Raw genomic sequence first — 14948 nt, forward strand, 5'->3', positions numbered from 1 at the left:
GTATCAAAAATAGGTGCTGATCACAATAAATAACATTAATTTCATCCATACATTTACGACACGAAATAAGCACATTATTCGATTTCGTCCTTTTTTTTCCTTCTCATCATTACGATTACGTTCAAAATGGCACCTTCCGTAAGTTTTGTTTTTCTGACATACGTTAGTAATGTTTTTCAATTAATACGTGTAAATTTCCTACACAATCACCATCAGATGTAACATTTGCAACATATTTTATCAACATTAAAATTTAAAGGCGTGTTCGGTTTTTAAGTGTCCGGCTTTTGTTCGAATTACAGTCGATATATGCCGGTTCTTACCCATACCGATTTTTTAGTAGGCTGGCCAATATATGATGAATTAATGAATATATGTCTGTTTGCTGTCACTGTTACTGACTATAACTGATACCGTTACTCCTGTCACTACTGCTGTCATTGTCATATTATGGTTCAGCAGACAACTTAATTTCTTCCATGTCCTGATTTATCCTAAGAGATATTGTAATTGTATCAATCTTCTGTCTGACTCTTGACACTTGAGTCTGAGTCTGAGTATCGTGTTAACTTTAACTCTTGGTTTAATAAACTTAAAGTTTAAGTGATTAACTGCAGATCTGACACAGACATTAAGAATTAGAGTATTAGAATTAGAGTCTCCAGTCTCTCGGAAATTGGGAATCTGGGAAAGTTTGGGTTCAGTGTGGGGAAGATTTTATGTCACTAATTATTGATAGTTTATGTTGTTGTAAATTGTAAATTAAATGTTTTGTTATGATATGACTACTATGACACTATGACTGTCGTGTGTTGATCGAGCTGTTGTGAGTAATCTTAATGTTGTGTTTGTTCATTGTCTATCACTTAAACGTGACGTCATCGTGTCTATCCTATAAAAGCTCGCAACACCCTTCATTCTTTTCTCTTTGACTTAAGTTTTAAGTTACTATTAATATTAAGATAATTGTCCGATCCGCCATCAATCGGTATGTTTTAAAATAATATTTTACTGGGACGATTCCCGATGTGCTTTAGAGCAGTTTTTAACCGCCCATATATGTCCTTTATATATATGGAGAACGCCCACTTCGGTGGAGTCTTTTTCTTTATTATAATAATATTAGAGATAGTGCAGAACGGGTATTACAGGCATAGCCTTCAACGCGAAGAAGAGGTATCGAGGTATCGAGGTATTATTTCCTATAATTTACCTATCGTGAACTAGATGGAGAAATCCGTTCACAACATCAGTTTTGAACTTGATTGGAATTGGAAATTGGATTGTTGATGATGATTGATGAAATTTAATAAAATAAATGAATATTATTTTTCCCAATACTCAATAAGACTAGCCTTACAACTTACCTAACCGTAATCTCGACACCCGTGGTGACTAATCACTCATTGTCATTTGACCTATTCACAAAGCTATTCTACTAATCTTTGAAAAGACTTCTCACTTTCAGTAATGCCCCGATTATCTGTCCCTCCAGGTATCAAGGGCACCATCTGTTACTCGAATACTAATACTAATATTACAATTTTTTGCCTATTTGGAATTTGAGTAATCTGCGAACCATCTCACCCAAAATTATTTCCTTGAGTTTGTTGTAAACAGATTGCCGATTTGACGTGTTTAAAGCCATGAAAAATATGTTTCGATTTGACGTGTTTAAAGCCATAAAAAATATGTTTCGAATGTTGGCATTTTTGTTGTTGTTGGTTCATCCTATATATGTACGAAACAGACTTGAGTGATTAGCTTTGATATGTATTATGACCAGCGATACCAGAAATGTTTTTAAATGTAAAATCATAGTCACCCCATCCACCATCTGCTGCCAAGAGAGAGAGAGAGAGAGAGAGAGAGAGAGAGAGAGAGAGAGAGAGAGAGAGAGAGAGAGAGAGAGAAGAGAGAGAGAGAGAGAGAGAGAGAGAGCTACAGTCTCGCCGCATTAGATTCATGACCTTCACCGCTAGCAGACAACTTATATTGAATGTATAACACACTGTGTACTCCTGTCATGTTTTGTTTACATTACTCGCATATGCCACAAATAAAACAATAGCTAGCTGCTATTATGGGATGAAACTAAATTAGTAAAGGGCATAAACTTAAATTACAGACCATTTACAGATCTAATTTCAGATTTATATTAATCTATAATCACTTGAAGCAACTTTTTACTTGTACTCATAAAATAGGGAAAAAATATTGTATGAGGGAAAAAGTGATAAATGATGATGATGATGATGATGATGATGATAATATTAAAAAGAAAAAGAAGAAGAACAAGAAGAAGGAAGAAGAAAGAAGAACCACTTCTCTTCCTTTGTGTGTTTTTGCCGCTCAAATATATTCGTTTAGTTGGAGTTTGAATCATCTAGTTGTTAATGTCAATCATAGATTTTTGAAAACGCCGAATTGTGTCTTGAATATATCAGAAAAAGATAACAATTTATATATATCTGAGAGTCATCTGCAGAGATGTGCTGGAGAAAATTATGGGAAGCAATAATATAGGATAATGGCTCTATGAAGAGAAATGAGTCCAAGGACTGAGTCCTGTGGCATGCCATACGGCAGATCTTTCTGCTCTGAAATGTAGTCGCTGATTTTTACACATTTGGTTCTTTTAGATCGAATTGGTTATCTGATATTATCTATACAGATTTTTAGAGGCCACATTTGGCCAAATTTGGAATGTCTCCTCCAGGTTTCTTTGTGACCCAAAAATGATAAAATTTCAAGACATTTGGTTAGAATATTGGTATCTTACTTATACTTAGAAAAGGATTCTGACTAAATTCAAATTACACTCTATCAATTCTAAAGAAATAAAATATAACAACCCATAAAGTCATGCATTTAGTGTTTATTCCTACTTTGTTTCTTGAAATTGAAATAACATTTAAAAATATAAAAATGCAGATTGTTTTGTCGGCTTCCTATGTTACAAGTACAAGTGTCCTCATTTAATTTCACAGGCTTCTACAGATGAGAAACCAATTAAAATTGACAAGTGGGACTCCAGTGCACTGAAAAACACCCTGGATGATGGAGCCAAAAGGGTAAGTAGATGTCAACATTTAACCAAATTTAAAAATAAAAATTTGAATATTTCAGACTGAGGTTGAATATTTAATTAGAATAATGGATTATTATTATTATTGTTGTTATTATTATTATTATTATTATTATTATTATTATTATTATTATTATTAGTAGTAGTAGTAGTAGTAGTAGTAGTAGTAGTAATAGTAGTAGTAGTAGTAGGCAGATAACTAGGTGGTATAAGTGTATGGCATGAAAGTAGTAAAATATGTGAACTGATTTGTATATTGAATATATTATAAGTTCATGCAAATAATTTAGGATCAGTTTTAAAATTTGAATAAATTGCGATGATATGATATGGTTTCTGAATATGGTTAAGATTATATAACTTAAGTTAAGGTTTTTTCCTTAAAAATTTAAAAACCTCTGTTTTATTTTCAATTATCTAATAAATTGAATTTTATAAATTTCATCATTATAAAATGCATCATTGCTGTTATTGTTATTATTTTTGTTTTGTTTGTTTTTGATGTTGTAATTTTAATTAATCTAACATAGTGAATTAAAGAATAAAACATTTTATACATTGTCAGATATAACTCATAAGCATTCAGGTTTGTCTCTAGTGAATTCAGCTCGTTGTAATGTAACGTTTTGATTGTATTTTAATCTGGAAAAATTTAATTTAAAAAGTATACTTTGACAGCTTTATTAAATCTCGATTTGGACATAGTAAATAGTTTTTTTAAAGCAAATAATTAAATGGAACCAAAAAAAACAACCCCCCCCCCTCCCCCGACCCCAACAAACTGGCATTACCTTGTAGTAAAACAATGTCACCAATAGTACTTCCGATGGCGACGGTGAATGTATAGTAGTTGATTAATGAAGAGAGCCACAAGATATGACACTCAACAGTTTATTGACTTCATTCATTCTCATCTCCCCCCCCCCCCTCCTCCTTTTTATTTATTTATTTATTTTTTTCTATTGCAGGTATTGGTAAATGAATTAGGATTCCATGAATCCCATAGGTTGATGGATGGCCGGCTATTCATCTGCACCATTGCCATTGGGTTTGCCATGTTTGCCTTAGTGTGGGATTTCCTCAACCCATTTCCACAGTCTCGCAATGTGCTGCTCATCTGTGTTGTCTCGTATCCTTTACAAACACGTCTTTGAGACTTAATAATATCATTGGTGACACTTGAATGATGAATAGTGTGCTTCTTTCTAATTTGAATCAAATTTTAAAAGGAAAAAAAGAATTGTCTTGTATTTTTATCAGTCTATTGAGGCATCTGTCGGTTCAGTAATTCAATGTCTTTTAATAAAATCAAGCGATATTGATCATTATGTCACCACCATATATATAACAATTTTGCAACACTCTGGGCCTGGCATCATGCACTTTGATATAATAACAAACTTGAGCTTTTATAAAGCCCAATAGCCTTTAAACATGCTCAAATCGTTTTACAAGGAATCGCTAACATACAGCAACACTTAACATGCAGGACAATACAGGACTGAGCACAGTGAGAGAATGTGAGTAAAGAGCCTTTTCCAAGGACTCATCCATGCACAGGACTCGAACCCATGAACTTCTGAAGGCGAGTGTCATACCACTAGACCACCATAGCTGCACAATAAAAAGGCAGTTTGAACCCCTTACTCATGTGAATGAAAACCTGGCTGTAAGCAGTGATGGATATTATAAGAACTAGTACAAGATTAATCATGACAATGTCATTCTCTATGAGCTTTACATAGGAAATAATATCATGACATAAAGTCAGATATTACAATAATCTAATAACACACATACTATCAATTGACATATACAGATAAAACCAAGATAATACAATACAATAAACGGCACTAAGCAAGATATTTCTCATAAAATAAATAATATTTCAATCTAGATTTTGAAATGGTGATGTTTAGCACATCTCCTACAGTTTTGGGGAGTGAATTCCAAACATTAGGGCCTGAATTATAAAATGATCTTTCTCCCTACGTTTTCAATCGTGGTTTATTGTTACAGAGTTTAGATGCTTTGATGCTTGAAAATGACATGGACTAAATCTGACAAGCTTTTACTGTCTATTTGTCTTTCTTAGAGAAAATCAAAACAAGCTCAAATGTCAGTAATCAGATTTGAATAAAAATATTTTTTGTTTTGTTTTTATTTTTTAAAAGAACATTTTGTTGATCATTTGTCGTACCTTTTTTTTTTCTTCGAATTTATCATTATTGATACATAAGCATAATCTCATTTCCTGTAATATAAGATTGTTGTAGTTTTTATGAATCCTTGACGTTTCAACCCCAGATATTTCATTCTGATGGGTATTTTGACCGTGTATCTGAACTATATTGAGAAAGGCATATTTTTGGTGGCTTTGGAGAAGGACAGAGCAATGATGGAGCCAGATAAACAGTATATCCTCTCATCCTCTTTACGAAAGTAAGTGATCGTTATGGTCTTATGGTCCATAGAGTGGATCCTGTACAATTTTGACTTTCTTTATGATATTCAAATACTATTTGATGACTTTAAAAAGTTTGTCTATACACATCCTATTTTACACCGGGGACACCCATACGAGTCATGAAACTTGCTCGAGGGCCAATGCTAAATAGCATAATTGAATGTAGCATGAATTAAACCCTAGAATGATAATACAATAAAATCCAATTTACAGCTGTATAATTGTCATATTGGACTTTTAATTCTTCTTCTTTTTCTCTTCATTCTTTTAAGTCTGAAACTTCAATTTTGAAGATTCCACAAAGAAGACAGTATTTTTCTTTCATTGGAGATGTGAGACTATCAATTATATACATGCATTGGCATCATAAAAAATGATACACAACAATGTTATTATTTCAATGCAAAAGAAATTATGTTCAGGAGAAGGAAAGAGCAAAAAAAAAAAAAAATTATGATTATAATCTACGCTTTATTCTTTTCTGCCATTATTAAAACATTAGCAAAATGGAAGTTATCTATGGAATGAAAAAAACGACACATATATGCGGTTTTTGGGCAGGCTTCATGTCTTGAAAACTGTCTCATGCTGCTCTTAAGTTTTTGTTGCCCACTAACACGATGCGGTCAGTTGAATTGCACCATGATAATTGAAAAACTCTAGTTTTAACATAACGTCCTCAGAAAAGGCTCTCTACGTTTATTAGCCCCACTTATACTTGACAGTAATTTTAACTTATTCATTTGGTACTACTCCTACCTCAAAGAATTTATAGTCATACCTCCTTATCAGAATTGCTTATCAGAAAGAAAAAAAGGATAATTGCTATAATACTATATCATTATGATATTAAAATTCAATCATCTTTCTTAGAGAACTGCTCTCATATTATTGTAAACATTCAGTCAAAAAGATACAGTAGTCAATTTTTATATTGTAATAACATGTATGTTTATTATTCTTCAATTTTCAGATATGATGATACCTACCATCTGACGATGAGTTTCAAGGATGGGAAGAGTAACAAAGAGAAGAGTACCACAATATCAAAATGTGTAGCCAATTATTTTGATGAGAATGGAATTTTTTGTTTTGACCTGTTTCAGCCAGTGATTGAAAAGATGAGGGAAGAATTAACAACCAAAAAGGAACAGTGAAAAGATGATTGTAATATGTATGCAATAATGGATGGTTTATGGTGTTGTCTGAATGTAAGAGGACTTCTCAAGATAGTCGTTTTATGTTTGACTCTTTTCCTTATTTTGATCGTATTGACAAATCAGAATTATTTTGAATTTTACGCTATGTAGTTTTAAAGTTTCACAAATCAAATCAAAAACAAACACTATTTCCACTCCTTTACCCCCATCCCCCATGCAATTGCTTCTTTTGTTCATCTTCTCAATATGTTTTATCGCTCATTCTAGCCTTATTGTTTTGATATTTATTTAATAATTTTTTTCTTATTATAAACAAGTTGATAGAGCCCTTGCTTCACACGCTGAGGGACCAAGATCAGTCCTGGGTGGAGAAGAGATTTATTTCTGCCATCCCTCCCCCTTCCTGTCCCTCCAGAAGTACGATTGGGTAGCTGGGTCAGTAAGATCTGGTAGAAAGTACTGTGATTGACATAGCATCCTGTTCAAAGGGTAGCAAGCAATTGCTATTGTCCATCTTACACTATAGAATCTGGGATAACCCCCATTTCCATGGGCTTAATGACAGTGACTCTGGAGGGTGACTTTAAAAAATTATTTAGTTGTAATACAAAGATGCCAACTAATATGAACATTACAAATTTGTTAAGTAAAAATGTGCCAATACGAAAAATATGAAAATTGTGATTTTGGCAGCTGCATTTTCCTTGTATTAACATGAGGTTCGATTCTGAGTATTTATACAGCATCACAACACTGGATGGTGTTAAATTTTACTCATGAAATGGGGACTGCCCTGGATTACCCTTTTTTTTTTTTTTTTAGACATTTTTCCTCCCAACTTACACATTTCTGATTCTTGAGGTTGGCATCTCTGTGTAATAACCAAAATCTCTGTTATTGTATTGAATGCAATGAAAAAAAAAATGTTTTTTGATTAAAGCAAATGGAGTCAAAGAATCTTGAGAAATTTTTACCTAATATGATAAAAGAATAAGTGGATAAGACATAAAGAATGCTGTACATTTAATTCTGGTTACATTATTTTTTTGTTTGTGATTGAGCAATTTTGTCCACAATACACAAATATGTGACCCACTGCATCAATCTGTCAGAATGAATCAGATCAATCTGAATCACTCTCTGAACGGTTTAATTTTATAAGTTCAGCATTAAAATTTAAGTTTAAGCATCATGTTCACCCTGACACAATACTGTTTTGAGGCAGTTGGTCCCATACGGACTGCCTATTAAAAATTTAAAAATTCGTAATTTTTTACGAGATAAAAATTGTACGTAAATTTAAAAATCAACAATGTACCCTTTAAAGGATTAAATTAATACTTCAAAGTCCTTAAAATTATGTAGTCTAGCCTCAAGTTTGATTTTCAATAAGTTTGAAAGACTTAAAGGTCTTCCTGAACTTCTGAAATTAGAACCAAAAAATTTCGTCATTCCAGGAATTAAAAAATATATTAGGCAGGTCTGCACATATGAGGAAATTTTACAAGAATATGAAAAAATAAAAAAAAATAAAAAAAAAAAAAAAAAAAAAAAAATATATATATATATATATATATATATATATATATATATATATATATATATATATATATATATATATATATATATATATATCGAGCGAAAAGTGGCATCTTTTATTGAAATTGTTTGGTTCTTTATGAAATGACATGCATGCCCTCTAACCAACCTGGTCATGTCCTGTCTTGTTATTTTACTACTGCACCGTGCTTCTTGAAATGAGAATAAACATATTCTTTTGAAAATACAAAAAAATATGTCCTCTGATCAGGATTTAAGTAAGAAAAGGTGAAGACGGTTGTTGGTAGGCAAGTCTGCAATAATGATAATGTGTGTGATATACTTAATGATTTGTCTTGTTACCTATGGTAACAATTTCCTGTCAAAGCTTGATAATCAAATGGTTTATTTTGTTTACCCAAAAAATTGAAATATATATTTTGTCAATCAAATGGAATACAAACCCTTTTAAAGCACTTTGTACACTTAGCTCAAAGGCTTCTCTTTTGTGCTTCCAAGTTGATGCAAGCCTCACACACACTGGTATGACATCATGGACTAAGCTACTGATTTATGATTGTGATATTGATACCTAGTAAAAGTCATTCATCTACACTGTGTGATGTGTGGTATCAATATTTGGTGCTTGTTGAGTAGAGAGCTCATGCTAACATTTATGCATCAACTCGGTTGATGCACTACTTGATATACGAACATTATTTAAAGCACACCTTCTGATTATTATGGATATTAATGGAAAACTCAAACATGATGATGACTTATTGTTCATTGGTTACTGAAATAATCTTAATGGATGTTCTTTTTTTTTTTTGTTTGTTTTGTTTTGTTTTATTCTTTTTTGGTGATTGGTAAGTTTTATGCTAGAAATTTTCAATTGATAGTCAGACACTGAAAATGTTGGGGTTGCTTGAATGATAATTAAAATAATATAAAACTTTTGAAAAAAAAAATTATTTTATTTTATTTTGATTTTGTAAGGAAATGTTAGCGTAATTTTCAGACAAACAGATGAGAAGTAGATTTTGTGATTGATTTTTGAGATAATGAGTATTATTATATTCTGGTCAGGAATGCTTGTATGAAAGTCTAATTGAAATTTGAGGTTTGTTTTTAATGGTTAAATATCCACTTTTTTTTAGGGGTTTATCGGAAAGTACTGAAAGCATGCATGTCAGACCTTTTGATGAGAATGTGAGAATGACTATGTATTATTTTGCATTTCATTTTATTGTTATGTTGTAAAATTCAAAAGTAAGTTCATAATAATTGTCCCCCCTATATTTATTTTGCAAGTATTAGCGCCCCGTGAAGCCTGTATATTTCATTCTATATACTATATCTATGTTTTCTACTGGGAGAAATACATTTTGTAAAGCTCTTAGAGAGCACAGCATTAAATGAATATGATCTATTTATGCTATTGGTATTTCAGTTATTCCCCTTGACACTATGGTTTTCAGTTTCTTTCATGCATATTTCTATACTCGATAGAAGAAAATAGAAATCTTTCCATTCCTTAGGTAAAATGGAATTTTTTAAAGTTATGGTTGACTCAGGTTTTGATGGGTATCGTAATAAGGATAGTTCAAAAAATAAAATCGTTTTAAAATCGTCTTATTTCAGGGCATTAAAAAAAATAATTAAGAACAGGTCCTGAATGATAAAAGTGGATTCACACTTTTGAGTATTTTAAGATATGCAGGGATGTCAATAATGTTGATTAAAAAAAAAAAAAACAAATTTTTTTTACCAGCTGAAACTGAAACTTTGTTATGACACAATCGCTTATCTAAAGTTAATGATTTCAAATTTCTACAATCTACAGATAGCGCATGGTCTTGACAAATGGGGCATCGTATTGCTTTAAATTCATTGTCATTATTAATCAATCATTATGTATGTTAATTATTAATTGTCATCGGAAGTTTTAAATCCTCCGTTTTATCATTTGATAAAAGTATGAAATATATAAAAAGTGGTCACCAGGATAATATAGTTGTGGAGAGGGGTATTTGGAAAATCTGTCGTGTTACGTAATGTACACGTTGCAATTTGCCCTTATGACTGTATACAAATGGACGTGAATCCTGATCTTAAATTCAAATTGCATGGTTGAAATGAACATTTAATGATTTTCTCAAAATTGAAGAGACTTCTCATTCATTTTACTGTCATGTGTATTATTTTTATAAAAATTTAAACTTGGAAGGTTTGTTATTACTGTTGTTATTATTATTATAATGTTTCCATAATTTCATTATTTTTTCTCATTCTATCTTTCTCATTTGATTCTAAATATGAGGTGCTGGTTGTTTTACTAATATTTTATTTAATTGTGTGTGCGTGTGTGTATGCGCGCCCATGTGTGTGTGTGTGGGTATGCTCCATTTCGTTTGGGGTGCACAATTGCGAAGAAAGTATCTAATAATGTTTTGGAAGGTGGCTGGAGAGGTCATGTTTGCTGTGTCTTCTATCCCCCTCTATCTGTTTTTCCTTTCTGTGTTGTTCTCTGCCTTTGTTCTGGATTGATTTTGCTCAGATTTTTCCTGGTCCTGCGCAATTATAGTTTTTAATTTTGAATATATTTTATTGAGTAAATATTTGAGTTTTTGCTTCATAGCGAAATTCTTTGCTTATGTCCGGATGTGACATTTAGGTAATATTGAAATAGGCACATTGATGGAATTTTCACAGAATTTTCTGTTCCCTATTTGAACTAGTCCCCTTTGTCTAACATTTTCTTCAGTGCTTTTAACTTCAGATCTCCAATCACTTTCCTTTTTACTGGTGCTGAAATGACTTATGAGTGTTGCTAGCACCGTTAAACCCTTAAAAACAAACAAATATTGTCTCTGTGTGAATGCGTATGTATTGTGAATGCAATGTTTCATCATATTATGTCAGATTGGGAAGAAAGGGATTAGAAAGATATTTGATTGAATTACAATAAAATTATTGTATCGTTACATCATTTTCGTTGAGTTATTTATACATATTTGGGTTGCCTGGGTGGGGTTCCTGACCTTCCATAGTGGGCAGGGAGGTACTTACTGTGTCTTCTATCCCCCTGTACCTGTTTATCAATTGCTTTCTATCTTTGTCTTGGAATGAGATTACTTGGTTTTGTCTTGACCCTGGCCGGAGTCCTTGGCTGGGAGGGAAACAGTCGAATGTATAGTTATAGTTTTGGGAGATGATATTTTTTTCCTTGTAAATCATCTCTGTTATGTATTATTTTTTAATTTTCAACATATGATTTGTAACCATTTAGTGTAGTCCTCTTAGTGGGGACTTATGCTGGTGTCTGGGTGAAACTTTTAGGTGATCTCAAACTTAGTACTTTGATGGTGTGCTCTTGGAATCTACATCTGTTTCCCATTTGAACCAATTCCCCTTTGTCTTACCTTTTCTTGTGTGCTATAATTGTAATTCTAGAACTTTTTATCATCCCATTTTCTTCCTTTTTACTAGCGCTGATATGACCTTAATGTGTTGCATGCGCCGTAAAACCCTTAAAAACAAAACAAACAAACATATTTGGGTTGTGACTTATGTTTGTCTCATTAATTTAGATAAATTCTATTTTTTAATATAAAAACGAGAAGAATCATGTTTTGATTATTGTGTTATTATTATTATTATTATTATTAATTATTATTATTATTATTATTATTATTATTATTATTATTATTATTATTATTATTATTATTATTATTATTATTATTATTATTATTATAATAAATATTTATTTAGTCTTTATTATTATTTTTTTTTACGTTGCAGTGGTACTACGTTACCGTACCTATTATTAGTCCACATTTAATTCCTTCTATTTCTAAAAGACTTATAATAATAATAATGATAATGATATATACTTTATTCATCCAAAAAATGGAAATTCGTTTACAGACGTGGCATGCATGAAAATGTATAAACACAAAGTTGATAATCTACGGCGACAATGTATACATATATATATATGCAAATGCACAAAAATGTAAATATGTACAACAAAGAACCAATAGCAACACTTTATATATTAATTTGATAAATTGAGATAGGCCATACCTCTAGCCTCTTTAGTCCGAACGTGTGTGTGTATATTTAAAAGATAGTATTTATTTAATTTAAATCACAGTGGCGCGTTAAACATTCGAACACCATGTGGTAAAAATGAAAGGTGATGACGTTCTAGGTGGGGTTCCTGACCTCCCATAGTGGCAGAAAGTCACTTATTGTGCCTTTTATCCCCCTATATCTGTTTTCCAACTTGCTTTCTGGATTTGTCTTTCTTGTTCTTACCCTGGCTGCGAAGGAAACAGTCAAATGTATAGTTAGAGTTTTGGGAGATGATATTTTTTGTCTTGTATATATATTATCATCTCTATGTTATGCACTGTATTATTATATTTTTAAACATATATATAATTTGTAAACATTTGAGTGTTTCTCTTTGCGGGGGCTTGTGTCTGGATGAGACATTTATGTGATCTCAAACTAAGTACACGGGTACTGTGCTCTATTTGAACTAATTCCCCTGTCTTACTTACTCTTGGGTGCTTTAAGTGTAATTCTAGAAATTTTGACTATCCCATTTTCTTACTTTTTACTGGCGCTGTGTTGCAAGCGCCGTAAAACCCTGAAAAAAAAACAACAAAAAAACAAAAAAAAAAAAAAAAAAACAAACAGGGAGGGTTGGGGGCGGGAGGGAAAGAAACAGGCTTTGTGTTTCACTTGTTAATGCAATGCCTTATCTACTAGACCATTTCGGCCTGGTACGTGAGTATTATTATACTAACTTTTATATAATAATATATTGGCCAATCAGTCGCATATTATGTGTATATTCAGTCGGTTTCACATTACTGATAATATTCACACAACTAATGGGAGCTCCTCATAACGTGACCCCCCTCTCCCTTCCCCCCTTCCCCCCTTCTCTCCCCGCACAGACACAATGTGCGTAGATGTCCATTGAGACTACATGGGCCAATGCCGTCCTGGGCAAATTCCTCACTTCCGTTCACATTTGACTTCCCAGGGGCTAATTAAACAACTCAAGAAGAATGGTCCCTGACTAAACAATTGCAATCCCCCCCCCCCCCCCCGCTCATTTTGGCTAGATTACGTCGAAAAAAAAAACCCCCATTAAACCCGAGCCTACGGGTTAATCTCTCAAAAGCAGGCGGTCACCTTAACTTTCCAATATAATAGTTTTATGCGATAATGTTTTGTGAAAGAAATGAGAAAATGTGTTTCTTTGAATTTTTTAAATATTTTTTTTTTGGTCTTATTTTATTCTATTACTTGGGGGGGGGGGGGGGGTACAAGTCAAGTCATTTTGGCCAGATAACCTTATCTTCAACTTGCGACGAAATAAGACGATCATCAAGTCTTACATTTGAGTCTCCTAAAAAATTAAAGGGTATCTTTATCTTTTGTATTATGTAAACGCTTTTACACCACAGTAATTAAATGTTTTGCTATTGTATTGTAAGGCGTATCATATTATTCAGGTCTCAACGCGGCCGGTCCTGGGGTGATTTGAATAGACTTCCTGTTTCTCATTAAGCGTGTCAATATTATCGTGTCCTATCCAAGGAACAAATACAATCGGTCGTGACGATAGACAGTAGTGACGGTAGTTGATCTATCGGCGTAGACTAGAGATTGGGTTCCACCATCCGTCATCGGGAAAAAAAAAATACACGAAAGGAACTGTGTAAGCAGAATTGCTTATTGCCAGAGGCTGGTCCTCAAAGTCTCAGGTTTAAGACTTTTTAACAAGACGAGGGTCATATTGCTCAATTGAAGTTTGGGGTAAAAACGTTCTGGCTATAGTGAAAAACTTCTATCAGAATACGGCGGATGACTGACAACGATATAGTTTAGGAACTCACTTCCCAAGTCGAATCATTACGAAATTATTTTTTTTAGGTTCTTCTTTCTTGTCTATCACAGAATCTGAAGTCCAAAAGCAAATTTGTCACGGTTTACTTGACTTGGATCCTTAACCATTTATTTGACTTTACCCTGGACTGTCTTCTCCACCTGCTTCCATGTGTATCCACCCCTCTTTGCTTCCCCAATCGTGCTCTGTTGCCAATCATTTCTTGGCTTCCCCGGTCTTTCTCCTCCTTGAGAAGTCCATGGGAGAGACTGCATCTTTAAATCTAGTTCAGCCTTCTAGTCTAGTATGGTCAAACGCATCAAATAAATGGAAGATGAATTACACTCCACTCCGTTTTATTGACTCATTTAGACACCTCTAGTTATTGGTTACACTCCACTCACTTCTCAGGTCTAATCTGATAATAACTCATTTTATTATGAAATTGAAATGCCAACATAGTTATTCACGCAATTAAATTGAATTGAATAAATTGTTTATTGTCGATTAAAATGCATTTAACATAATGTACATTTTTATTTTTTTAAAAAGAAAATATTTGTTCTGATTATTCAAAATCAGTAAGCCCTTATAGGCTTTTCACCGACATTAGAATTTTTAAGTGCAAATATGTACTTTGTATATAAATTAGATACTTTGTATTCAAATTGGTTTATCTTAAAATTTAGACAGATTAAAGAAATATTATCAGTTTGAAATCTAATCTGATCTGATATGAATAACCTTGACGGCAAACCTGGCTCTGGTATTTTTCCATACACC

At 32.6% G+C, this 14948-nt stretch overlaps 1 protein-coding gene across 1 annotated transcript; it reads left to right on the forward strand.

Annotated features, from left to right (window-relative positions):
* On the forward strand, nucleotides 1-8273 carry LOC144980899 (signal peptidase complex subunit 2-like). Its single transcript, XM_078928807.1, has 5 exons — nucleotides 1-138; nucleotides 2991-3074; nucleotides 4057-4217; nucleotides 5396-5530; nucleotides 6529-8273. The coding sequence occupies exons 1-5, from the start codon at nucleotides 127-129 to the stop codon at nucleotides 6710-6712; spliced, it is 576 nt and encodes a 191-aa protein (XP_078784933.1). The 5' UTR covers nucleotides 1-126; the 3' UTR covers nucleotides 6713-8273.
* Nucleotides 8274-14948: the final 6675 nt, after the last annotated feature.

The sequence above is a fragment of the Berghia stephanieae genome, chromosome 10 (assembly GCF_034508935.2).
Source record: "Berghia stephanieae isolate SIO BIC M18660-M18661 chromosome 10, UCSD_Bste_1.3, whole genome shotgun sequence".
NCBI classification, from domain to species: Eukaryota; Metazoa; Mollusca; class Gastropoda; order Nudibranchia; family Aeolidiidae; genus Berghia; species Berghia stephanieae.

Excerpts from the sequence above, each read along its gene's own strand:
- LOC144980899 (XM_078928807.1), top strand. Across the intron at positions 4,218-5,395 it reads CTGCTCATCTGTGTTGTCTC|ATATTTCATTCTGATGGGTA; the intron begins GTATCCTTTACA and ends TTTCAACCCCAG. Across the intron at positions 5,531-6,528 it reads CTCTCATCCTCTTTACGAAA|ATATGATGATACCTACCATC; the intron begins GTAAGTGATCGT and ends TTCAATTTTCAG.